The sequence below is a fragment of the Ascaphus truei genome, chromosome 15, assembly GCF_040206685.1.
Source record: "Ascaphus truei isolate aAscTru1 chromosome 15, aAscTru1.hap1, whole genome shotgun sequence".
Taxonomy (NCBI): domain Eukaryota; kingdom Metazoa; phylum Chordata; class Amphibia; order Anura; family Ascaphidae; genus Ascaphus; species Ascaphus truei.
The window spans coordinates 40,669,415-40,694,319 of NC_134497.1; the positions used below are offsets into that span (position 1 = coordinate 40,669,415).

General features: G+C 48.9%; 2 protein-coding genes across 4 annotated transcripts in view; both read right to left on the reverse strand.

The window, feature by feature from the left end:
- Positions 1–24,905, reverse strand: part of LOC142466857 (uncharacterized) — a 232,499-nt gene that overhangs the window by 137,233 nt on the left and 70,361 nt on the right. The window lies entirely within an intron of this gene.
- On the reverse strand, positions 14,203–24,702 carry LOC142466852 (uncharacterized). 3 transcript variants are annotated; one of them, XM_075572371.1, is made up of 2 exons: positions 16,466–17,118; positions 14,203–16,241 (listed from the first exon to the last, which is right to left on the reverse strand). In XM_075572371.1, the coding sequence occupies exons 1-2, from the start codon at positions 16,506–16,508 to the stop codon at positions 14,302–14,304; spliced, it is 1,983 nt and encodes a 660-aa protein (XP_075428486.1). In that variant the 5' UTR covers positions 16,509–17,118; the 3' UTR covers positions 14,203–14,301. The 3 variants fall into 3 exon arrangements, with proteins under 3 accessions (XP_075428486.1, XP_075428487.1, XP_075428488.1); XM_075572372.1 differs by lacking the exon at positions 16,466–17,118 and adding an exon at positions 24,603–24,702 and having other exon boundaries at positions 14,204–16,241; XM_075572373.1 differs by lacking the exon at positions 16,466–17,118 and adding an exon at positions 24,298–24,596 and having other exon boundaries at positions 14,204–16,241.

A 24,905-nucleotide genomic window follows, 5' to 3' on the forward strand; every position in this document is an offset into this window, starting at 1 on the left:
TCTTCTAGCAGACTCGGTTTAACCTTCTACTGTTCTTGTTTGCCAGGAGGGGGGGAAAAGTGGGGGGAGGGAGGGTGATGTTTTCCTGTCTCTGCGACTCTTTTTGGTTGAGGTTATTTTGTTATCCAGGGACCCCATGTGTTCATAAATTGGGGTACTTTTTTTTGGATGAGGGCAGTTAATTTCTCCATCAACATTACTTCGTTGATCCTTCTTGTGACGGTAGCTCTAGATGGGGCTTTGATCTGTTTCCAGGCGGCTGAAATGGCACATCTGGCTGCAGTCAAAATTGACATTATTAGTTTCGATATTGGTGGGGGTAGGTCTGGAATTGGTTTGTTTAGCACCAGGGTCAGAGGGTCTAGTGGTAGGGTTAGTCCTGTGACTTGTTTTATAAGACTCTGGATCTGGATCCAGAATCTTTGTATCTCCGGACATGACCACCAAATATGGGCCATGTCGCCCTTTTGACCACATCCACGCCAGCATAGGTCAATTGCGCCGGGGTAGATCTGGCTCAGTCTAACCGGAGTCAGGTACCATTGAAATAAAATTTTGTATATGTTTTCTTTTATGATTGTGCAAATTGAAGTTTTGGGTGCTTGCTCCCAGATCTCCTCCCAATCCTCTGGGTCGATTGAGAGGCCTAGTTGTGCAGACCAACGTTGCATGTATCTGTGGTCGGGTGGGGTGGAGGGGGACTCTAGTCCTTTGTATATCTGTGAGATCAATCCTTTTTGATAAGTCCTTTTAGTGCATAGGGATTCGAACTTGGTTAGTTTGGGGAATTTGGCGGTAGGTGAGAGAGATAATAGGAAATGTCTGACCTGCAGATATTTGAAGAGGTGTAAGTCTTGGATATCAAATTTGTTTCTGATCATCTGAAACGTAGCGATCTCATCTTTCTGCAGCAGATCGGCCACCATCCTAATATTGCGACTCTGAAATTGGTCGAATTGCTTAGGGGAACACCCTGGGGGGAATTTGGGGTTCCCGAAGATGGGGGTGAGCTGTGAGGGGGATGCTAACAGACCATACTTCCCCTTGCTTTTAAGCCATGCTTCCCACGTGCATCTCATTGCTCCCAGGGCAAACCTTTGTGGTTTGGCTCCGCTGCCCCCAGACGGCCACATAGCCACCTGGAGGGAGAGGGGACAGGCGTAGTGAGTCTCTATTTCTAACCATGAAGCTAGGGCCGGGTCGCAATTCCAAACTACAGCCTGCTTCAACTGTGCAGCGAGATAGTATTTCGCTAAGTCGGGGACCCCCAGACCTCCTCTGTCTCTACTCGCGAGCATCACTGATCGGGGAACTCTGGGCTTTTTATCGTTCCAGATAAATTGGAGGATTTGTGACTGCATGTTTTTAAGAGTTGTTTGTGGGATCGGAATTGGAAGGGTTTGGAAGTTATATAACAGTCTTGGAAGAACGTTCATTTTTACTGCCGTCATTCTTCCAAACCATGAGATTTGGTATTTTTTCCAGATTTCAAGGTCTTTTTTAATCTGGTTAAATAAGGGAGGATAGTTGTATTGGTATAGGGTATTGTAAGAATTAGAGATTTTAACACCTAAGTATTTAATATAGGAGGAACTCCAGCGATATTTAAAATTAGCTTTAATGAGATTCCAGTCCTGTTGGGAGAGGGTTAAATTGAGGGCTTCGGATTTATCCATATTTATTTTATAGTCAGATATTTGGCCAAATTGAATAGTAGGGGCGAGAGTGGGCAACCTTGTCTGGTTCCATTTTTAATCTTTATGGGATCTGAAAATCCACCTGCTAATTTGACAAATGCTGTTGGATTATGATACAGAGCTCTCACTCCTTCCAGGAAAAGACCTGAGAATCCAAACCTCAGCATGGTTTGGTCAAGGAAGGACCACTTGATCCTGTCGAACGCCTTTTCAGCGTCCAGACTAAGGATCATTGCCCTGGACCCAGAGAGATGCACGTGGTCAATTATATCCACTATTTTGCGTGTGTTGTCCGAGGCCTGTCTACCGGACACGAATCCTACTTGATCTATATGTATTAGCCTAGGGAGAATTGGGTTTAGCCTGTTTGCCAAGATCTTGCTGTAGATTTTGAGATCGGTATTTAACAGATATATAGGTCGATAACTCCCACACAGCAGTGGGTCTCTACCCTCCTTATGGATGATCGCTAAATTTGCTGCTGTTATGGTGGAGGGTATCGATTCCCCCTGTAGGAATGAGTTATACATTTGGATGAGATGGGGGGACAATATCGGTTGGAACATTTTATAATAAATGTTAGAAAAGCCATCAGGGCCTGGTGTTTTTGCTAGTTTTAGTGATTTTATAGCTTGGGAGAGTTCTTCTTGCGTTATAGATTTGTTTAGAGATTCTAACTCTTGGGGGGAGAGTGTGGGGAGGTTACAGTGGTCTAAGTATTGAGTTATTTTGTTTATGTCTATTGGGTCTTGATCTTGGGGGTGGAGATTGTACAAATCAGAGTAAAATTTCGCGAATTCTTGGGTTACTTCTTTCTCTAGATATGTAATTTGACCTTTGTCTGTCTGGATTTTTGCGATCTGAGCTTTTGCTTTGATACCTCGTAACTTCGAGGCGAGGAGTTTGTCGCCTTTGTTGCCTTTGTCGAAGTATTTTTGCTTTGACCATCTAAGGGCTTTTTCGACTTCCTCTAACTGTGTGTGTTTTAGGGCTGCTCTAGCTAGAGTTAGTGACTTTAGGGTCTTTTTAGATAACAAGGTTTTGTGCTGGGCTTCGAGCTGAGAGATCTTCTCTGTAAGCTCCTGTTGAAGTTTAAGTTTTTGCTTTTGTTTGTAGGAGGCAATAGAGATTAAGTCTCCTCTGATAGAGGCTTTGTGGGCCTCCCATAACATTGCCGGGGTTGAGACAGAGCCTTTATTAATTTTAAAGAATTCAGTTAGTTTAAGGCGTAATGATTTCTCTGTGTCAGTACAGTTAAGGAGAGAATCATTCAGTTTCCATTTATATTGGCTGTGTTGGGGGCGTGGTCGGACCAAGTGATAGGTCCAATATTGGACTGGGAGGAGGCCTGGAAGACGTTGCTAGTACCCAGAAAATAATCGATTCTCGAGTAGGACTGATGAGGGGAGGAGAAAAAAGTGTAGTCCCTCTGACCCTGGTGCTGGGCCCTCCAAATATCAATTAGTGAGTAGGTCTGCATGATCTCCAGGAATTTTTTGGATTTTTTGTGGGTTTGAGCGCTACTCGGGGAGGGGGAAGAATTTGGGCTTTTATGTTCTGGACCCGATCTGTCATTTATATGGGATGCGACCATGTTAAAATCGCCTCCTACGATCAAGGAGGATAGGGATTGTTGGTCTAGGGCTTCTAGTATATTGGATAGGAAGAGTAGTTGGTTGTCGTTAGGGGCATATATATTCACAATCGTGATCGGGGATCCAGCTAGGGTGCCTTGGATTGTTAGTGACCGTCCCTCTGGGTCCGAATATGATTTTGTGAGAACGAATGGGACTCCAGTTCTGATGAGAATAGCTACTCCTCTTTTTTTGCTAGTGGAAGAGGCATAGTATGCCTGGGGAAATACACTTTTAAATGTGTTTGGGGGCGTCTGTGTGTTGAAATGGGTTTCCTGGATTAGGACTATATCTCCTTTGGAACGTTTAAGATCTGAAAGGACTAATTTCCTTTTTTTCGCAGAATTAAGGCCTTTGGCGTTAATTGATATTAATTTAATGGGAGCCATTGTTAAGCTGAGGGTGTTTTCAGGGCTTTTGACCCTGAGGCTCCTGTTCTTCTTCCCATGTCAGGAGCGTGTGTGCGAGAGGTGGCACTCAAATCTGAGGCCCCCTTTAGAGGAGTCGCGGAGAGAGGGGGTGCGAAGGGGGCAGGGGTGGGGGGGGGGGGGGGAAACACATTAGGGAGGGGGGAACTGGGAGGGCCTTGGAAGGGCCTAAGAATGGTAGCCTCTGGCACTTGTGTGTCAAAGGTAGTGGGGCAATGTGCCCCCAGGGGGACCTCTACTACTACTTACTTACTACTAAGTACTACTTACTGAAGTTATTAAATAGGAAAAGCAGTTTTTTAAACGTCTTTGGGTGGGAGGAGTTTTACTCTGAGGAAAACTGTCAACCTCACCACTGATTTATGAGACGGGCTGGATTTAGGTTGTGTTCAATGGGAAATAATTGTATAAGAACCAGGCTCAGCCTATGGCTATGGTCTTTCGTGTCTTTTGTGATTTTCAAGATTGCTGTATGAACTTCTAGACACGATTTCTGACTATTTCATCATTTCCATCTTAAGTGAGTGTCCATATTTTGTCTGTTATTTATATAATCTGTTGTGTTCACCCTTTTCAAGGAATAAATTACATTTTATCATATCTAAGCCTCGTTCAGTTCAACCCAGTGATATTTGGTGTGTATTATTAATAGCCGGTTACAAAGCTATCGTCACAATGGGTGCTACGGAGGATGAGATGGGGGTTCCATGGAGATGAGCGGCTGCGTCGTCGAAGAGGGATGGAGAAAGTGACCTGTGGATACCCGGGCGAGAAGCAGCAGAGTCGTCTAAGCGTAATGGAGAAAGTGACCCGTGGATTTCAGGGGCACCAGTGGCAGCGGCGTCGAAGAGCAGTGGCGAAGATGGCCTGTGGCCCTTCATCAGGCCCATTCCCCTATGACCCAGAGGGACAAAGGGTACTTCCCTAGCCCCTAAAAAGGAAGTACCCTTTGTCCCTCTGGGACATAGGGGAATGCACCTGACGAAGGGTTAATTCCCGAAACATTGCCCCCCTGCATTCCCCCTACATACCCACTTACCCCCCTTTTTTGTGCTGTTTTGCCCCCACCCCGACACATACACTATTCCCATTTTTTTGTTTTACAACTTGTCTCCCGTGTATATCCTTCCTTCATACACGTTATATGTGATTATACCTATATGTTTATGTACTATATTTGCGAAGTTGCATGTTTTTGATTCATTTGTGTTTTCATTAAAATGTACTTATTGGTTGCATACTAGTGATTTCAATTTTGAAGTGAAACTTCCTTAGTGGCGCCTCATTCGTGATGGGGCAAAAAAGAATTGTGGAGACAGAAATGAAACGGATGTGACGTCAGTGCTGGCAGTTGAGGCCGGGCTGTGTTCTGGCTCAGCCCGACCCCAACACTGACATCACACCCGCTCCACAAATCAGATGCGGCGGCGGCGGCGATAGCCGCCGGCGCCGCTCCTAATCATCCCCCCACACCCCACCCAGCCCCACACCCCCCACACACCATGACATATGCGGCGGCGATAGCCGCCGCTCCTAACGGCCGCTGACATGCTGCGCAGCCTCTCTCCTCCCTACCTCCGCTTTCCTGCGTCCCGCCGGGGTCGAGGAGAGGAGCCCAGGGATCATGGAGGGTATCCGCCGCCGCAGCTCATAACGAGCTCTGCTCCCCCCACCCGCTGACATGCGGCGGCGGCAGCCCTCAAAATTTAATTGCCGCCACTCCTGCTGACCTCCCTCGGCCGAGGCATGGAACGGGGGGGGGGGGGGGGGTAGAGTGAGCTGCGTTCCCCACAGCACCAAGCCAGCTCCCGCTGACGATGACACGCTGCCCCCCTTCCCCGCCGACACTGCCTCTGCCCACGCAGCACTTCCGGGGGGGGGGGCCTTTATTAGGTATCTGCCCGGTGCCCGGTGTGGCCGCGTCTCGCCGGGGGGTGGGGGGGGGCGAGGAGAGACTCAGGCAGAGCCGCCGCGGGTCCGCAGCTCTGCCTGTCTGTGAGGGGAGGGGAGTAGGAGTCTCAGGCAGAGCCGCCGCGGGTCCGCAGCTCTGCCTGTCTGTGAGGGGGGGGGGGGGGGGGAGGAGAGTCTCAGGCAGAGCCGCCGCGGGTCCGCAGCTCTGCCTGTCTGTGAGGGGGGGGGGGGGAGGGAGGAGAGTCTCAGGCAGAGCCGCCGCGGGTCCGCAGCTCTGCCTGTCTGTGAGGGGGGGAGGGGAGGGAGGAGAGTCTCAGGCAGAGCCGCCGCGAGTCCGCAGCTCTGCCTGTCTGTGAGGGGGGGAGGGGAGGGAGGAGTCAGGAGAGAGGGGGCAGGACACAGAAAGAGAGACACACATACAGTGACAGACACACACACATACATATATACACACACAGACACACACACTGACTGACACACATACACACACACACACTGACTGACACACATACACACACACACTGACTGACACACATGCACACACACTGACACATACACACACACTGACTGACACACATGCACACACACTGACACATACACACACACTGACTGACATACACACACTGACTGTGAATAGGTTAGGGGGATGTGTGAGGTGCAGGGGGGCTGCGCATACGTCACACGGTCACACGCACGCACACGGTCACACACACACGCACATGGTCACGCACACACACACAGTCACACGCACACACACACAGTCACACGCACAGTCAGTCGCGCGCACAGTCAGTCGCGTGCACACGCACTGTCACGTGCACTGTCACGTGCACTGTCACGCGTACACGCACTGTCACGCACACAGTAACACGCACAGTCACACGCACAGTCGCACAGTCACACGCACAGTCGCACAGTCACACGCACAGTCACACAGTCACACGCACACACACAGTCACACGCACACACACACAGTCACGCACACACACACAGTCACGCACACACGAGGAATTCACGCTTAGTGCAAATACAAGGGATGTGTACGCATGTTCTAAGTCAAATTTATTTGCGTTTTGTCAATGAAATTGTATTTTGATTTTTAATTAAAACATCACCAATACAAATACAATTTCTGTGACAAAAGTCAAAGAAGTTTCACTTACTATGCGCGTGCACAGCACACACAGCTTTTTTTTTCCATTCAGGGATTGCTGGATTATTTCAGTATTGAGTATCTGTACAAGGGCAAGTTCAGATACAGATCAGCGAGTGGTGGGCTATGCAAAGTGTGCAACCTTTTATGCATGGCGACGAGGTACAGGTGCTGAAAGTGGGCGTACTCTAATGTGAGTCATTAACGTATAAATACACCATCCATTTTGTGGATTCACTGCACATTGAATACACATCGACTAAACATCGAATATACATTCTTGTGTTTGTATTTCTTTCTACTTGCAGCAATGCCTGTTAAAAAGATTTCAAAGGATCTCAGCATGAGAATTAAGGAGATGTACACGAGCGGACACCGAATTGCAGATATCCAACGCTGGTTAGCTTCTTCTGGCCTCGTTGTGCCATCAACCACTGTGTGCTATCATGAACACGGAAAAACCAAACAATGCACGAGGACACCAGCGGTAACTAACGTGTAATTATATTTATATAACTATATAATACAATATATATACTGTTTATATTGCTGCATATTAATAGAACAATATATTGTGTAGATCTCTCTAATTTTATAGTTATTTCGGTATATTTATATAACTACAGTATATATATTGTTTATATTGCTGCATATTAATAGAACAATATATTGTGTGGATCTCTCTAATTTTATAGAGAGAGCAGCACCAGCCATCTGGTTACAAAGTATTTAACAGTAGTCCCAGTATACAGTAGTTCCAGTATAGACTAGTTTGACAGTACTACACAGCATACAATGCCATAATACAGTATGCACATAACTGCACTAATTTTTTGTTTTCTTATCTTTTCAGAAAAAAAGGAAGGACTGGGGGAGAGGGGGGTATCATGTAAAGTCTGTGAAAACCTCTCCTCTCTCAATGAACTACTGTACTGTACACAGAATGAGGAAGAAGATAAAGACGGAAAAATATATATTACTATATATATATATATATATATTATATATTATTAATTAATATTATTATCAATGTGCATTATTCATGATTATCCACCGGCCCTCAATTTCGATCTGACAGAAGAACTTAATAAAGACTGCATTTTGTAATATTCATGATTATTTTTACATTGTTTTTTTTTGTTCCTGATAAAATAAAATAAATATTTATTTACATTCATGATAATCATAATCATTAACAACCCCCCCACACCTACACCAAAGAAAAAGAAAGAATGACAAAAAGTTGAAATTTACTGCATCAACAACATGAATCAGATAATGGTTATTTTAACTCAATTCTCACAGTGCTGTGCAAATCAGATTTACATATCAAATTCGAGAAGGGATTTTCAAAAGCGTTACCGTAAACAAAGCCTCAAAGGGTTGGGGAGGGAGGTGATGGGTGAGTCATGCACAGTAATCATCAACTAGCTCCCATCCCAAAGAGGATTATACGCAGGCGCAGCAGAGAGGTGATGCTCGGCTAGGGATGGATTAAAAACACAATGGCAAGCTTCAGAAACTGAATGACTCTGTAGAGGTGTCTGTCGATAAAAGTTTCAAATCCTTGAGCGAGCCTTGTGTGTGTGCGTGGGGGAGGGGTACAGGGTACAGCGGCATGAAGGATTAGCTGTACTGCAGTTCAAAGAAATGACATCATTTCAAAAGGCAGGTCATCATAATAATTTGATCCCTACACCCCCAAATACAGTACATAAAAAGCACACAAATCAACCATGTGCAGTCAAACGCACAGGGTCGCAGTCAAAAGCTACAGCACAGATTGAATATCGTAATATCAAGTTGGTCTAGGCAGGTTTGTGAAGAAAATCAAAATAAAAAATGAGGAGAAAAAAAATATATATATTTTTTTTTTTGGTCACTCACTCTTGAACTTTGCAAGCAAGCAGTGATGAATGTACAGGCGCATGCGCAGTAATCATGAGCTATAAAGCAGGAATGTGATTGAAACCAGAAAGACACACATTCAAAGGAATGGTGTGGGAGAGGTGTACTGCACTGTGGATAAGATAAGAAGTTGAAATACTGCAGTGCAGTAAATTATCCGGTGTGTGTGCGGGGGCGAGCGAGGGGAGAGCGCTGTATATGCCGAAATGTGATACTGTTACAGTACTGTACACGCCTATGCGTTTCAACAATTTTCAAATGAGACATACAGCACTGCAAATGCATGTATAAATATGCAAATTTACAATTACTGCGCGCGCACACACGCAGACTGTGTACTGACGTAGGTTGAACTGCTAAACTATTAGACTTCGAAGACAACACCTCGCGAACGCCCCCATAGTTTTTAGACGGTATTGCAGTATTGCACACAGCGATAATAAAATGCTAATACATTACGTGCGCTAAAATACCGCAATACACTTTGGACAAAAAAAAAACATACTGCATCTGCCCGCGGTTATCAGAAATGCGCCGCTACGGCCGCACGAGGCTAAAGGCAGCCGCCACTGTAATGTTAAATATTAACAACTCATTTAAAATCAAATGTGTATATATCATACTGTAAACATGTATATTTATTTTTGTGAATGTGTACAATTCAATGTGTTATTAAAATTAATAATGGCTTGCTGCTAGTTTAACATAGCACTTTACAGAGACATTTTGCAGACACAGGGCCTTGCGGAGCTTAGGTGTGTATGTATGTGTGTGTATGATATAGATATATATGCACACGCACACATATACATGCGCACACGCACACATATACATGCACACACACACAGATGCGCACAAACATATATGCACACACGCACACATATGCATGCGCACACGCACACATAAACATACGCACACATATATTTGTTAATACTTTTTTTATTTGGACGAACAATTTGTGTAATGGGACAAGCTTTCAAGAGTTTTCCTCTCTTCCTCAGCAAGCAATATCATAAATATATACATACACACTGTGTGTGCGTGTGTGTATATGTGCGCGCATGTATACGTGTGCGTGTGCGCATGTATGTGTGTGCATGTATGTGTGCGCATGTATCTGTGTTCGTGTGTGCATGTATATGTGTGCGCATGTATACGTGTGCGCATGTATGTGTGTGCGTGTGAGCATATATGTGTGTGCGTATGTTTATGTGTGCGTGTGCGCATGCATATGTGTGCGCATGCATGTGTGCATGTATATGTGTGCGTGTGCACATGTATATGTGTAGCAATGGCAGACACGAAGTCAGAGAATACTTCTGTGTCAGGCTGCTGGGGTGCGCACATATGTGTGTGTGTATATGTGTATATATATACATATATATTATGCACACACACACACACACACATACATATATATCTTTACACACTATACACACTTTACACACTATATATAGCTCTATCTTGACAAATCACCCAAAAACAACTCAATATGGCTAAAACAGAGCTCCTCATACTTCCTCCCAAACCTGGCCCTACTACCTCCTTCCACATTACTGTTGGAACTACAATCATTCACCCAGTAGCCCAAGCACGCTGCCTAGGGGTCACGTTCGACTCCTCTCTCTCATTCGCCCCTCACATTCAAAACATTTCTAAAACTTGTCGCTTTTTCCTCCGCAATATAACTAAGATACGCCCTTTCCTCTGTTGTTCGACTGCTAAAACTCTGACTCAGGCCCTCATTCTCTCCCGTCTTGATTACTGTAACCTCCTGCTGTCCGGCCTTCCTGCCTCTCACCTGTCTCCCCTACAATCTATCCTAAATGCTGCTGCCAGAATCACTCTACTCTTTCCTAGATCTGTCTCAGCATCTCCCCTCATGAAATCCCTCTCCTGGCTTCCGATCAAATCCCGCATCTCACACTCCATTCTTCTCCTCACTTTTAAAGCTTTACATTCTTCTGCCCCTCCTTACATCTCATCCCTAATTTCTCGGTATGCACCATCCAGACTCTTGCGTTCTTCTCAAGGATGTCTTCTTTCTACCCCCTTTGTATCTAAAGCCCTCTCCCGCCTTAAACCTTTTTCACTGACTGCCCCACACCTCTGGAATGCCCTTCCCCTCAGTACCCGACTAGCACCCTCTCTATCCACCTTTAAGACCCACCTTAAGACACACTTGCTTAAAGAAGCATATGAATAGCACTGTGGATATTCTAAACACGATACATAATGCTTGGCCCCCTGCAGACGCACTTACCAGAACTCCCTCCTACTGTCTCTGTACGTTCTCCCTACCTACCAATTAGACTGTAAGCTCCTCGGGGCAGGGACTCCTCTTCCGAAATGTTACTTTTATGTCTAAAGCACTTATTCCCATGATCTGTTATTTATATATCTGTTATTTATTTGATTACCACATGTATTACTACTGTGAAGCGCTATGTACACTAATGGCGCTATATAAATAAAGACATACAATACAATATATCTTTACACACCATATATAGCTCTAACTTCTACTCGCCCCAGTCCCTACTTTAAAAAAGAAATGGAATAAATTCCTAGTAAGAACTAATAACATTTGTTTTGACATAACCGTTTATTTATTTTATTGAGAGAGAGGAGAGAGAGAGAGAGAGAGAGAGAGAGAGAGGAGATGAGAGAGAGAGAGAGAGAGAGAGAGAGAGAGAGAGAGAGGAGAGAGAGAGAGAGAGAGAGAGAGAGAGAGAGAGAGAGAGAGAGAGAGAGAGAGAGAGAGAGAGAGAGAGAGAGAGAGAGAGAGAGAGAGACTGTGTGTATATATATATATATATATACACATATACATACACACACCACCTCGCTGACACCACTGCTCCGGGCTGGACTTTCAGTGGTCAAATCACTCAGGTGATTTATGTTTCACATGGGCGCCGCTATTATTGTGTTTTTTTCGTTTGACACATATGGTGGATGATTGAACGCAGACACTGAAAGGTCTGTGGGTTTCAGAAGAAAAAAGTGGGGATTTAAAATGGTAGCCAGAGATCAAAAGAATCAAACAGGGAGGCCTCTAGAGAAGAGTTATAAGGTCTGATCATAAAAACCTAGGATACCAACACTACCAGGTCTCAGTCAAGAAGCGTCCTGCAGCACTTATCACTCACCCTGGGTGTCATTCTTCATTCCACAGTAAACGTTAATCCTGGCCAGGTCGTAACCTTCAAGGAACAAATCACACTATATTAGTGAGGTCATATTCCTTATTAAGGCCGTCTGGATGTAATGTGCCCAGCTCGCAAATCCAGATGGCCTCCCTTTTCCTAAGTAGACGTAACCTGTTGCCACCTCGTCGAGGTTTATAAACCACCTAAATGATCTGAAATCGCATCTGATTTATGCTATGCCCAGCCTGTAGGAAATGTGCAGACACAGGTTGGTTCAGCACCTTGCAACGTATTGTAGATTTGTGCTGGCTGATCCGTTCTTTGACCTTACGTATACTGTAGTTTCCCCTACGTAAGCCAACCCGCAAGGACACTTCAGGAGATAAACCACAAAATCCGAGTTGCATGTGGCATAATCTTTAATCCCATATTTTTTTGCCGTCCGAGTGAATGTTGGCCCCTTCTGCACATTCCCCCACTGTGCACATGAGAGACAAGGAAAAGAACCTTAAATGGGCACTCCTTTAAACCGTGATCCCAAAGTTTTGGCTGAACCAAAGTCCGCCCTAACCAGAGCGTCCCTTAGCATGGGAGCCTTCCTATAAGACATGAGAGGAGGGGCTGTAAACTCTTGGCCTAACAGTGGATCCGAGCTGATCAAATGCCAATGTTTCCTCAGAATCCTGGGACTCGCTGTGCTAAAAGTACTCACAAACGGAATTCTCCTGGTCTCAGTCTTGGTTTTGTAGGTAGCAATAAAGTCTCCCTGTCAAGATTCTCACTCTCTCTATCTCCCATTAAGTTCTCCTGCTGGGTATCCACACGCATTAAACTTCTCAGTCATAAAGGTCAACCTTTCCGTAAGCCTATCGGGATCACTGACTATTCTTTTCACCCTATAGAGTTGACTTCTAGGGAGTGAACGAATGGTACTAGGGGGATGAAAGCTGCTATAGTGCAAAAGTGTATACCGGTCTGTGCTCTTAGTAAATAAGTCAGACTGTAACTGTCCCTCCAGTTTATACACTTTAGTATCCAGGAAACAAACTTCACGCGCATCCTGGTGCAACATAAATGTACCTATACACGTGTGTATACACATATACACATATCTGTTATAATTATAACACATAAGGAAGGGAGTGGGACAGCCAATGTTCCCTCTCCTCCGGTCATTTCCCTATCTGCTTCTGCTCTGTTTATATATACCGTACCTTTCATTTTCCTGCCCAAACTCCATAGCCACGCCTCCCTCCAGCGTGTCCAATCACAGCACTCAGCCCACCTGCCCAGCACTTGGTCCTCAGCCAATCACCTGACACCTGACACCTGTCCCAACATCTGCCTGGTAACACAAAGCTTGCTTTCCCACCAAAACGGAACAAGCCCAAATCAAAACCCAGAGGTTATCGAGGGGCTTCTACAGTCCCGCGTTCCCCTCCAGCCCGTGGCCCCCACACAGTCCTGTGCCCACCTCAGCTAAATGCTTTTCATTCTGAGTTAGAGTTACCAATACAAAATAAAGTTGGGTGTGTATCTCCTGGACATCTCCCTCAGCCTGGCAATGTGCTTGTGGGGAGGTAACGCCAGCGCATGTGTAACAGAATCACTGCCATAGAGGTGTGCAAGTGTAACCATCAGTGAGAAAGGTCCGTGTGAGGTGGCACCACTTGTTCCATCATTACTGCATATGTATATCTTATTAATAAAGGGACAATTAACCCCCTCAGGTGCATTTTTATGTCTAAATGTAACCTGTGAAATAGATGGTCAGCCCTTGCTTCTCTCTAGAGATATTAAAAGGAGCATGACATACAGTATGTAAAGGCGGCTGCATTAATGTCCTTCACTGGGGACATTAGTCTGCGACACGGTCCTCCACCTGTATTCACAGGACATTCTAGGACATGATGTCACAGCCATTCGCTGCGACTCACCCCACCGCTGGCTAGTTTATATCCTAAGATCCCTCTTACCCTAAAACCCCTACCCCAAACCCTTACCCTAACCCCCTTCCCAAAACAGTAATAAAAACTTACATAAGAAGCGGATGGTGGCGGAGGGTCTGTCTGCGGCCTAATGTCGGTGGCCAATTGGTCGCGGCAAAACTATGCCGATTCACAGCTAAATGAGACTACAGACAGCTTCAGCATAATGGGGAACGCAAATTTTATTACAACCAACAGCGTGAAAACATAAAACATTAAGAACATTTTTCTTTAAATAAAACTACAATAAGAATAATACAAATAACCTACATTTAAAAGTTATTATATATAGTTATATATATAAAATAAAATTTTACCCCTTTAAATGCTCGTTTTATGCACCATAAACTAAATCACTTTTCATTGTGATTCAGCGTAACACAGATACACATGTGCACTTATATGTGAGCGTCTTAGTCGCTGGTTATCCCTAATCATGCCTGGCTTTAGAGATATGTCTTTCCCCTGTGTGTCTCCTCAGGCTGGATAAATCACTAAATTGCTTCCCACATTCCCCACATACATGGGGTCTCTCCCCTGTGTGTGTCCTCTTGTGTCTGTTCAGGCTGGATGACACACTAAATCCCTTCCCACATTCCCCACAAACATGCGGTCTCTCCCCTCTGTGTGTTCTCTTGTGTGTGTTCAGGCTGAATAACACACTAAATCCCTTCCCACATTCTCCACATACATGCGGTCTGTCCCCAGTGTGTGTCCTCCGGTGTCTGATTATACTGGATAAGTCACTAAATCGCTTCCCACATTCCCCACATACATGCGGTCTCTCCCCTGTGTGTGTCCTCTTGTGTATGTTCAGGTGGGATAAACGACTAAATGCCTTCCCACATACCCCACATACATGCGTTCTCTCCCCTGTGTGTGTCCTAATGTGTGTGTTCAGGTTGGATAATACACTAAATCCCTTCCCACATTCCCCACATACATGCGGTCTCTCCCCTGTGTGTCCCCTAATGTGTGTGTTCATGTGGGATAACACACTAAATCCCTTCCCACATTCCCCACATACGTGTGGTCTCTCCCCAGTGTGTGTCCTCCGGTGTCTGATTAGGCTGGATAAGTCACTAAATCGCTTCTTACATTCCCCACAAATATGCGGTCTCTCCCCTGTGTGTGTCCTCTGGTGTATGTTCAGTTGGGATAACCGACTAAATGCCTTCCCACATTCTCCACATACATGCGGTCTCTCCCCTGTGTGTGTCCTACTGTGTGTGTTCAGGTGGGATAACACACTAAATCCCTTCCCACATTCCCCACATACATGCGGTCTCTCACCTGTATGTGTCCTCATGTGCGTGTTCAGGCTGGATAACTGACTAAATCCCTTTCCACATTCTTCACATACATGCGGTCTCTCACCAGTGTGTGTCCTCTTGTGTGTGTTCAGGCTGAATAAATGACTAAATCCCTTCCCACATTCCCTACATACATGAGGTTTCTCCCCTGTGTGTGTCCTCTTGTGTGTGTTCAGGTGGGATAACACATTAAATCCCTTCCCACATTCCCCACATACATGCGGTCTCTCCCCTGAGTGTGTCCTAATGTGTGTGTTCAGGCTGGATAACACACTAAATCCCTTCCCACATTCCCCACATACATGTGGTCTCTTCCCAGTGTGTGCCCACCGGTGTCTGATTAGGCTGGATAAGTTACTAAATCGCTTCTTACATTCCCCACATACATGCGGTCTCTCCCCTGTGTGTGTCCTCTTGTGTATGTTCAGGTGGGATGATTGACTAAATGCCTTCCCACATTCCCCACATACATGCGGTCTCTCCCCTGTGTGTGTCCTCTGGTGTGTGTTCAGGCTGGATAAATGACTAAATCCCTTCCCACATTCCCCACATACATGAGGTTTCTCCCCTGTGTGTGTCCTCTGGTGTATGTTCAGGTGGGATGACCGACTAAATGCCTTCCCACATTCCCCACATACATGAGGTTTCTCCCCTGTGTGTGTCCTCTGGTGTATGTTCAGGTTGGCTAACCGACTAAACCCCTTCCCACATTCCCCACATACATGCGGTCTCTCCCTAGTCTGTGTCCTCTTCTGTAGATTCTGGTCTGATAACCAAGTCAGACTCTTCCCACTTTCTCCAAGATCTTTTCGTGTGGCAGCTGCTAATATATATGTTTTGGAATGAGAAGCAGTTACATTGTTTATTAATTGCCATGACTGGTTGAAAGATGCATTTTCTGTCATATTTATTGGAATGTTGCAAGATTGTTCTGTCCTCATCTTTTCCATATAGTCATTTGGGTGTTTGAACTTCAGATCTTTGAGGAGGTAATCCGGCCTGCTAAAAGCAACCTTGCAGTGTTGGCAAGGGTGGATTATTGGTGCTTGGCTTTGTACTAGACGAGACAAAAAAGTCACTGTTACACAAACTGTCTTACAAAAGGCCATGAAGAGGAGGTAAGTTGGCATATCACAAAAAGTTCAGGATGAAAGCAAACTGCAGATGTACATTGTAAAAATGAAGGGTTTAGCACAGGGGTGGGGAACCTTTTTTCTGCCAAAAAAATTATCAACTTAAAAATTAGCCTGCTATATTTGGTCAAACATTTCATTAACTCACTCCCTAATGTGATGGCTGGAACTGCTTCTCTTTGGTGAGGCATGTGATGTTAGCTGGTATTGATGATGTTGCTACTCGCAACTGGTTTTCCAGGTTTGGGTGACTGACTGACTGACATTTGTGTGACTGACTGACTGACACTTGGGTGACTGACTGACTGACACTTGGGTGACTGACTGACTGACACTTGGGTGGTGGGTGACTATGACTGACTGTGAGTTGGTGTCTGTATACACACACACACACACCGGAGCAGGGGGGGGGGGGGAAATCACACACTCTCAAACCCTCTCACTCATACACTCTCTCACAGACACTCTCTAAACAAGAATGACAATCAGCTGCAAGAAGTGGCAATTGGAGATGCATGAGGGACGGTCTGACAGCTTAGATCACACTGAGTAATTTTATGTGGCACAGATCAATGGGGGGGGGTGTCTGCAAAAGTTAATCATAAAACATGTATTGAAGTCAAGGAGACCAATGATGCTGGGATTAGGCGTCAGGCCTGGTGGTGTCCCAGGGCCCTCCTGCCCTTCACCCATCAGGGCCCTGTATAGCTCCCTCTCATCTTACACTGTGGCACTGTGGAGCAGGTGCCCTCCTCCGCAGCTGCTGCCCGGTGTGGGGAGGAGGAGAGGCGGTAGTGAGGTGTCTCTCCCTCCGCAGACTCGTTCTTCTATCCCCCAAGCCTCTTATACCCCCTCCCCCCCCATCCCCCACTCCTCTTATACCCTCCCCCCTCCCCCCCCCCGCCCAGAGCGCTGCTTACCCGCGCCGCCCTAGTGATACTCAGGTAATTCATCACCTCAGGCGGCGGCTGCCACACACAGACAGTGACACACAAACACAGTGACACAGTGACCGTGGCACAGACATTGATACACACACACACACACACACACACACACACACAATGACAGTGATACACAGAAAGACAGACAAACACACAATGACGGTGCCAGACACACACAGTGACAGTACCAGACACACACACAGTGACAGAGACACACACACACACAGTGACAGAGACAGAAACACACACTGACACACACACACACAAGAAGCCCACCTCTGCAAACACACAAAAATAAGGCCTCTCCCCCCTTGGGGTGGGTAAGATGCCTGGGAGGGGGTATAAGGGTGCATGTGGGTTACCTGGGGCCCGTGGATGGGCTGCTGGAGCAGCATAGTTAGCCATTGCAGATGAGACTTGCAGGCCCGCGGAGCCTAAGGCCTCAGTCCCGCTGCGCTCGTTGGCGCGGGCGGCAATGTAGCGAGTTCCCCACCAGCAGGGGAATCCTCGCGAGCCGGTCCCGGTCCCCCCTGGCTGGACAGCTGACTACACGCTGTGGCGCGTCAGCCGCTGGAGACACCAGAGAATGGTGTTTCCTAGCGTTGACGTGTGTGGCTGTGAGCCAATGGGGAGGGGAGGCTTCGGGAGGAGGAGAGGCTTCGGGGAGCGGGGAGGAGTGTGGAGTGAAAGCAGGCGAGTGCCTTTCTCTGTGTGTGTGCCTGTCTGTGTGTGTGTCTGAGTGCGTGCGTGCGTGCCTGTCTGTGTGTGTGTGTGTGTGTGTGTGTGTGTGTGTGTGTGTGTGTGCCTGCCTGTGTGTGCGCGCGTGTGTGTATGAGTGCGTGAGTGCCTGCCTGTGTGTGTGCGCGTGTGTGTGTGTAAATGAGTGCCTGCGTGTGTGTGTTTAAACTTACTTTCCAGCTCCAGCCCGAGTCCGTGGAGGGAGGGGGGGGGGAGAGTAGCGGGTCCCTCCGCTCAAGCCACGCCCCCCCTCCCTGTCAAACCGCCCACCACCCGCCCACCTCCCGCTCCGGCTCCCGCTCCCTACAGACCGCATATCGCGGTCTGTGTATCTCAGCGCACCGCCTGTCAGCAGTGCGGGTGCGCTGACTCTGGGAGCGGGGCCTTAGCCTAAAGGGAGGGACAGAGGGGCGGAGCCCAGCATTACTGGAGGAGAGAAGGGAGGGGGGCAGTGCTGAGGAAAGGGGAGGCCCGGCTTGCACCCTACACTTGCTCCATGTAGGAAGAGGCGGGACAAAAAAAAATCTTGGCACAGTGACAACATGGGCAGCCAATCAGGAGAGGGGGAGTTTTTTTTTTTTTTTTTTTTTTTTTTTTAAACCATTCTTGCAGGCTTGCTTCCCGGGGGCCGGACCAAATGATTTCGCGGGCCTTGTACGGCCCGTGGACCGGACGTTCCCCACCCCTGGTTTAGCACATGTGCAGCATTAGGGCAGGGAGTGTAGATGTAGTGGATCATACATTTAAAGTGGATCCTAATATTTAACCATTTAAAAGGAAATCTCACTAGCTGCAAAACTCCAATTAAAGTGGAGGGGGGGGGAGTGGAGAGGGGTGAGGGGATGGGGGGGCGAGGGGATGGGGGGGCGAGGGGATGGGGGGGCGAGGGGATGGGGGGGAGCGGAGATGCCGCAGCCAATCAGGGAGTTGGCTTTTCAAACTTTAGGCGCGCAAGAGCTCAATATTGCAGGGAAATAGGCGTAAAAAAGCGCATGTTGATGAGGCGTTCATGACGGATCGCCTGTGGCCAATATCCACTTGCCCCTGGAGTGCGGGCGAGTGGGTTTGTCGACCACTGTACACACTGACAAACACACACGATGAGCGGTAGCAGCACGAACACAGTTTTCCCCGTCATCCCCGCTATCGCCCGACTCCACGCTCACCTAGCATAGGCCCCGGTCACACATGTGGCTTCGCGACATGCGCGCGTCAGACTCCTGGCGGCCAATGGTAGTGTTCGGTGTTGAAACTACCATTGTCTGCAGTCGCTGGAGTCTTTTGAAACTGTGATTCGGGGCTGCAGCAGCGTGACGTCAGTTTCAGCAGCCAATCAATGCAGTGCCTGCAGAAATTGAGCAGAGATGCTCGTCTGTACAAGCTTCAAAATGCAGCAGGTTTGGCTTTAAGGAAATACCTTTTAAAAAGGTATGTGGATTAAAAAACTGCATACTCATTGGGACCACTCAATGGTATTAGGCTGGTTATATAGTGCGGGCGCGCGCTACGCCATGCACGGCAGTTTTAGTTGGCCGAGGTGAGTCAGCCATTCTATAATGGTGCCGCGCGCACGGCAGGGGGCTTGGAGCGGACCGACGAGGGAGAACATGAAGAAATTAATGCTTTCGCGCTGCTACCGGCGCTGTAATGTTTGTGCGCGTGTATGTGTCAAAGTTAAATAAAAATATTTTTATTACTTTATTTTAAAAATATTATTTCATACATAACTCACAACACACACACACACACACATTAGGGCCGTTCTACACAGCATGCGGCCGTGCGTTTATGTGCGGCCGTGCGTTCCTATGCGAACACGCATGCACGTGCCGCATGCTTTCCGTGAGTATACTGTGTTGTTGAGTGTATGCAGTGTTGAGTGTGTGTATGTATATGGGCAGTGCTCGACAAACCCGGTCGCCAACTCGCCAGCTGCGATCGGATATTGGCTCGTGGCCAGTAACCTTTCCCCTGCTCTGCAAAAAAAAAATCCCGTTCGTAAAAAAAAAAAATTCGTAGTTGATTGGCTGTGACGTGGGATGGAGTTGCCAGGACTTCAAACCGCCCTTTCTGCACGGGTAAGTAATGGGGGGGAGGGGGTTGAGTGCGTGTGTGTCTGCTGCTGCTGCTCCTCCTCCTCCTCCTCCTCATATCCTCCTGTATAATTGTGTCAGCTCCTATAATTTACAATTTACTGATCCGGTCATGGAGGAGTTTGGACAGATTCTTCAGGTGGGGGGAATTTAATGCACTTTAAATATTTATATACTATAGACACTGATACTGTACATCCTTCCCCCTCTCTCCGGTGCTCCCGCTGCCCGCACGGGTCGGAACATACTGTAAAAGCCGGGGGTTTTCCCTCCCCCCCCTCCGGTCCGCGCGGGTCACATACTGTACTGTCCGGGGTGTTTCTCGCCCCCCCCCCCTCCGGTGTGCCCGCTACCAGCGCGAGTCACGTAGTGGCCGGGGTGTTTCTTGCCCCCCCCCCCCCCCTCCGGTGTTCCCGCTGCCCGCGCGGGTCACGTAGTGGCCGGGGTGTTTCTCGCCCCCCCCCCCCCTCCGGTGTTCCCGCTGCCCGCGCGGGTCACGTAGTGGCCGGGGTGTTTCTCGCCCCCCCCCCCCCCTCCGGTGTTCCCGCTGCCCGCGCGGGTCACGTAGTGGCCGGGGTGTTTCTCGCCCCCCCCCCCCTCCTGTGTTCCCGCTGCCCGCGCGGGTCACGTAGTGGCCGGGGTGTTTCTCGCCCAACCCCTCCGGTGTTCCCGCTGCCCGCGCGGGTCACGTAGTGGCCGGGGTGTTTCTCGCCCCCCCCCCCCCTCCGGTGTTCCCGCTGCCCGCGCGGGTGACGTAGTGGCCGGGGTGTTTCTCGCCCCGCCACCCCCTCCTGGGGGTTCCCGCTACCAGCGCGAGTCACGTAGTGGCGGGGGTGTTTCTCGCCCCCCCCTCCGTTGTTCCCCCTGCCCGCGCGGGTCACGTAGTGGCCGGGGTGTTTCTTCGCCCCCTCCCTCTCCTGTGTTCCCGCTGCCCGCGCGGGTCTGCAGATGTTGCAGTTGCCGGTGATTCTCTCCCCTCGGTGCTCCCGTTGCTCGCGCGGGGCGGGAGGAAGTAGCGGGGTGTTTCTCCCCTCCGGTGCACGTCCCTTCCCGTGTGTGTGTATGGGTATGAGAGAGAGATTGAGAGAGTGTGTGTGTGAGTGTGTGTGTGTGTGTGTGTGTGTGTGAATATGTGTGTATGGGAGAGAGAGATTGTGTGTGTGTGTGTGTGTGTGTGTGTGTGTGTGTGTGTGTGTGTGTGTGTGTGTGTGTGTGTGTGTGTGTGTGTGTGTGTGCGCGCGCGCGCGCGAGAGAGATGGAGTATTTGTGTTTGTGTGTGTGTATGGGTATGAGAGAGAATGTGTGTGTGCAGGACACCAGAGGTAACCCCCCAGTCAGTCACCCCCCCACCCCCCCAGTCAGTCACCCCCCCCACCCCCCCAGTCAGTCACCCCCCCAGTCAGTCAGTCACCCCCCACTCAGTCAGTCACCCCCCCATTCAGTCAGTCACTCCCCCACCCCCCCCACTCAGTCAGTCACCCCCCCACCCAGTCACCCAGTAAGTCACCTCACCCCCCCACCCAGTCAGTCACCCCACTCCCCCAGTCAGTCAAAAGTCACCCTGTCAGTCATCCCACCCCCCCACCCAGTCACCAAGTCAGTCATCCCACCCCCCCACCCAGTCACCAAGTCAGTCATCCCACCCCCCCACCCAGTCACCAAGTCAGTCATCCAACCCCCCCACCCAGTCACCAAGTCAGTCATCCCACGCCCCCACCCAGTCACCAAGTCAGTCATCCCACCCCCCCACCCAGTCACCAAGTCAGTCATCCCACCCCCCCACCCAGTCACCAAGTCAGTCATCCCACCCCCCCACCCAGTCACCAAGTCAGTCATCCCACCCCCCCACCCAGTCACCAAGTCAGTCATCCCACCCCCCACCCAGTCACCAAGTCAGTCATCCCACCCCCCCACCCAGTCACCAAGTCAGTCATCCCACCCCCCACCCAGTCAGTCATCCCACCCCCCCACCCAGTCAGTCTTCCCCCCCACCCAGTCAGTCTTCCCCCCCACCCAGTCAGTCATCCCCCCCACCCAGTCAGTCTTCCCCTCACCCAGTCAGTCTTCCCCTCACCCAGTCAGTCTTCCCCTCACCCAGTCAGTCTTCCCCCCACCCAGTCAGTCCACCCCCCACCCAGTCAGTCATCCCCCCCACCCAGTCAGTCCACCCCCCACCCAGTCAGTCCACCCCCCACCCAGTCAGTCACCCAGTCAGTCAAAGTCACCCAGTCAGTCATCCCACCCCCCACCCCCCCAGTCAGTCAGTTACCCCCCCCAGTCAGTCAGTTGCCTCCCCCCGTCAGTCAGTTACCCCCGTCTCTCCCCCCTCTCTCTCTCCCCCCTGTCTCTCTCCCCCCTCTCTGTCTCTCTCCCCCCTCTCTCTCTCCACCCCTCTCTCTCTCCACCCCCTCTCTGTCTCTCCACCCCCTCTCTGTCTCTCTCTCTCCCCTCTGTCTCTCTCTCCCCCTCTGTCTCTCTCTCTCCCCTCTGTGTCTCTCTCTCTCCTCTCTGTCTCTCTCTCTCCCCTCTCTGTCTCTCTCTCTCCCCCCTCTCTGTCTCTCTCTCTCCCCCCTCTCTGTCTCTCTCCCCCTTCTCTGTCTTTCCCCTCTGTCTTTCCCCTCTCTGTCTTTCCCCTCTCTGTCTCTCCCCTCTCTGTCTTTCCCCTCTCTCTCTCCCCCCTCTCTGTCTTTCCCCTCTCTGTCTTTCCCCTCTCTGTCTTTCCCCTCTCTGTCTTTCCCCTCTCTGTCTTTCCCCTCTCTGTCTTTCCCCTCTCTGTCTTTCCCCTCTCTGTCTCTCCCCTCTCTGTCTCTGTCCCCTCTCTGTCTCTGTCCCCTCTCTGTCTCTGTCCCCTCTCTGTCTCTGTCCCCTCTCTGCCTCTGTCCCCTCTCTGCCTCTGTCCCCTCTCTGCCTCTGTCCCCTCTCTGCCTCTGTCCCCTCTCTGCCTCTGTCCCCTCTCTGCCTCTGTCCCCTCTCTGCCTCTGTCCCCTCTCTGCCTCTCTCCCCTCTCTGCCTCTGTCCCCTCTCTGCCTCTGTCCCCTCTCTGCCTCTCTCCCCTCTCTGCCTCTCTCCCCTCTCTGCCTCTCTCCCCTCTCTGCCTCTCTCCCCTCTCTGTCTCTCTCCCCTCTCTGTCTCTCTGACGCTCTGCCTCACACTCTGGATCTGGATATCTTATTTACCCTGTGTATCTTAACTGCCCTATACTACACCGAAATAACCTATATTCTGCTTTCTTCCAGATCTGACTCAAGCTTCACACGGGAGACATTGGAACCCCCCCTAACCCAGAAGACAGGTAGGAAACACATCCCCTCCAATGTAAAACATTGCGGGAATTAGGGTACCTGGACATTGAGGGGACTGCGGATCAGGTAAGATCCCAGGCGGGATTGCTGCTTTAAATATTGTGAAGCGGGGGCATCCAGACACTGGTTAAGGGGTGCAGGAAACTAGTCATTCATTTCTGGCTTTTTTTTCTAGATCCGACATTTATACACACATACACTCAATCTCACACACACATACACACACACACACATACACACACACACACATACACACACACGTAACAAGGACTAATTGTAGTATAATGTAATACAATAAATAAACTTATGTCAAAAACGAATGTTCTTATTCGGGAATTTATTCAATTTATTTTATTTATGTATTTTTTTTTAAGGCGGGGTTGGGGGCGGGACTAGGGGCGGGGTTGGGGGCGGGATTAGGTGGCGAGTAGATTTTTTGGTTCGGCGAGTAGATTTTTGGGTGATTTGTCAAGCACTGTATATGGGTGTGTATGTATATGGGTGTGTATGTATGGTGGTGTGTATATATGGTGGTGTGTATGTATGGTGGTGTGTATGTATGGTGGTGTGTATGTATGGTGGTGTGTATGTATGGTGGTGTGTATGTATGGTGGTGTGTATGTATGGTGGTATTTATTCAAGTAATTTTTTTAAATCTAATCTAGGACTTACTTTCACTCACAACCAATGCACACACATATACATATATTCACACACACATATACATTACCTGCAGCTCCCGGCACTATATACAGGAAAAGCATGCGGAACGTGCACGCGCGTTCGCATAGAAACGCGCGGCCGCACGCTGCATAGAAGAGCCCTAAGAGTACTTTAATATATCAAGGGTTACGTTTCAACATATACCAACTATTAATCTCAAACATATCTAAATCCATGCACCTGCTTAATTCAGTCCTACGATGCCCGTGACACAGCCCCCCGCTCGCCCTCTCTGGTCCCCGCTCGCCCTCTCTGGTCCCCGCTCGCCCTGTGTCGGATCACACATCGCCCAGCAGACGGAGGCGCGCGCGCGCGCAGCCCCATGTGTGCTCGAGCCCATAGAATAGCTGGCTAACCACAGCAATCGCGCCCACTATATTACGACGGCCCTGAGACACTCGCCCTGATCGAGAAGGGGGGTGGCGTGCGCGTGTGTCTCTTGCCTGTCTGGGGCGAGACTGCTTTTTATGTGTGTTTTCTCTCACCTCTTCTCTCTGCTGAAGTCGGAGCTCAGGTTCACTTTCCCGGAAGTGGAGACACTGACTACATCCAGGTCACAGCTCTGTGTCCTACTGCGCATGCTCACACTAAGGGGATCATGGGAGTTGTAGTTTTTAGACTTGAAAACGGATCAAATGTCACATACTGTGTAGATTAGAAGAAGACATTAACATTTCCCAGGCACTGTGCTAAGGAAAGTTTCTGCTGCATGTAGCTGTGTATACTACTCCTTAATATATCTCAGTAAAGCTGCTTCAGTTCACTATGTATATAAATATATACCTGTT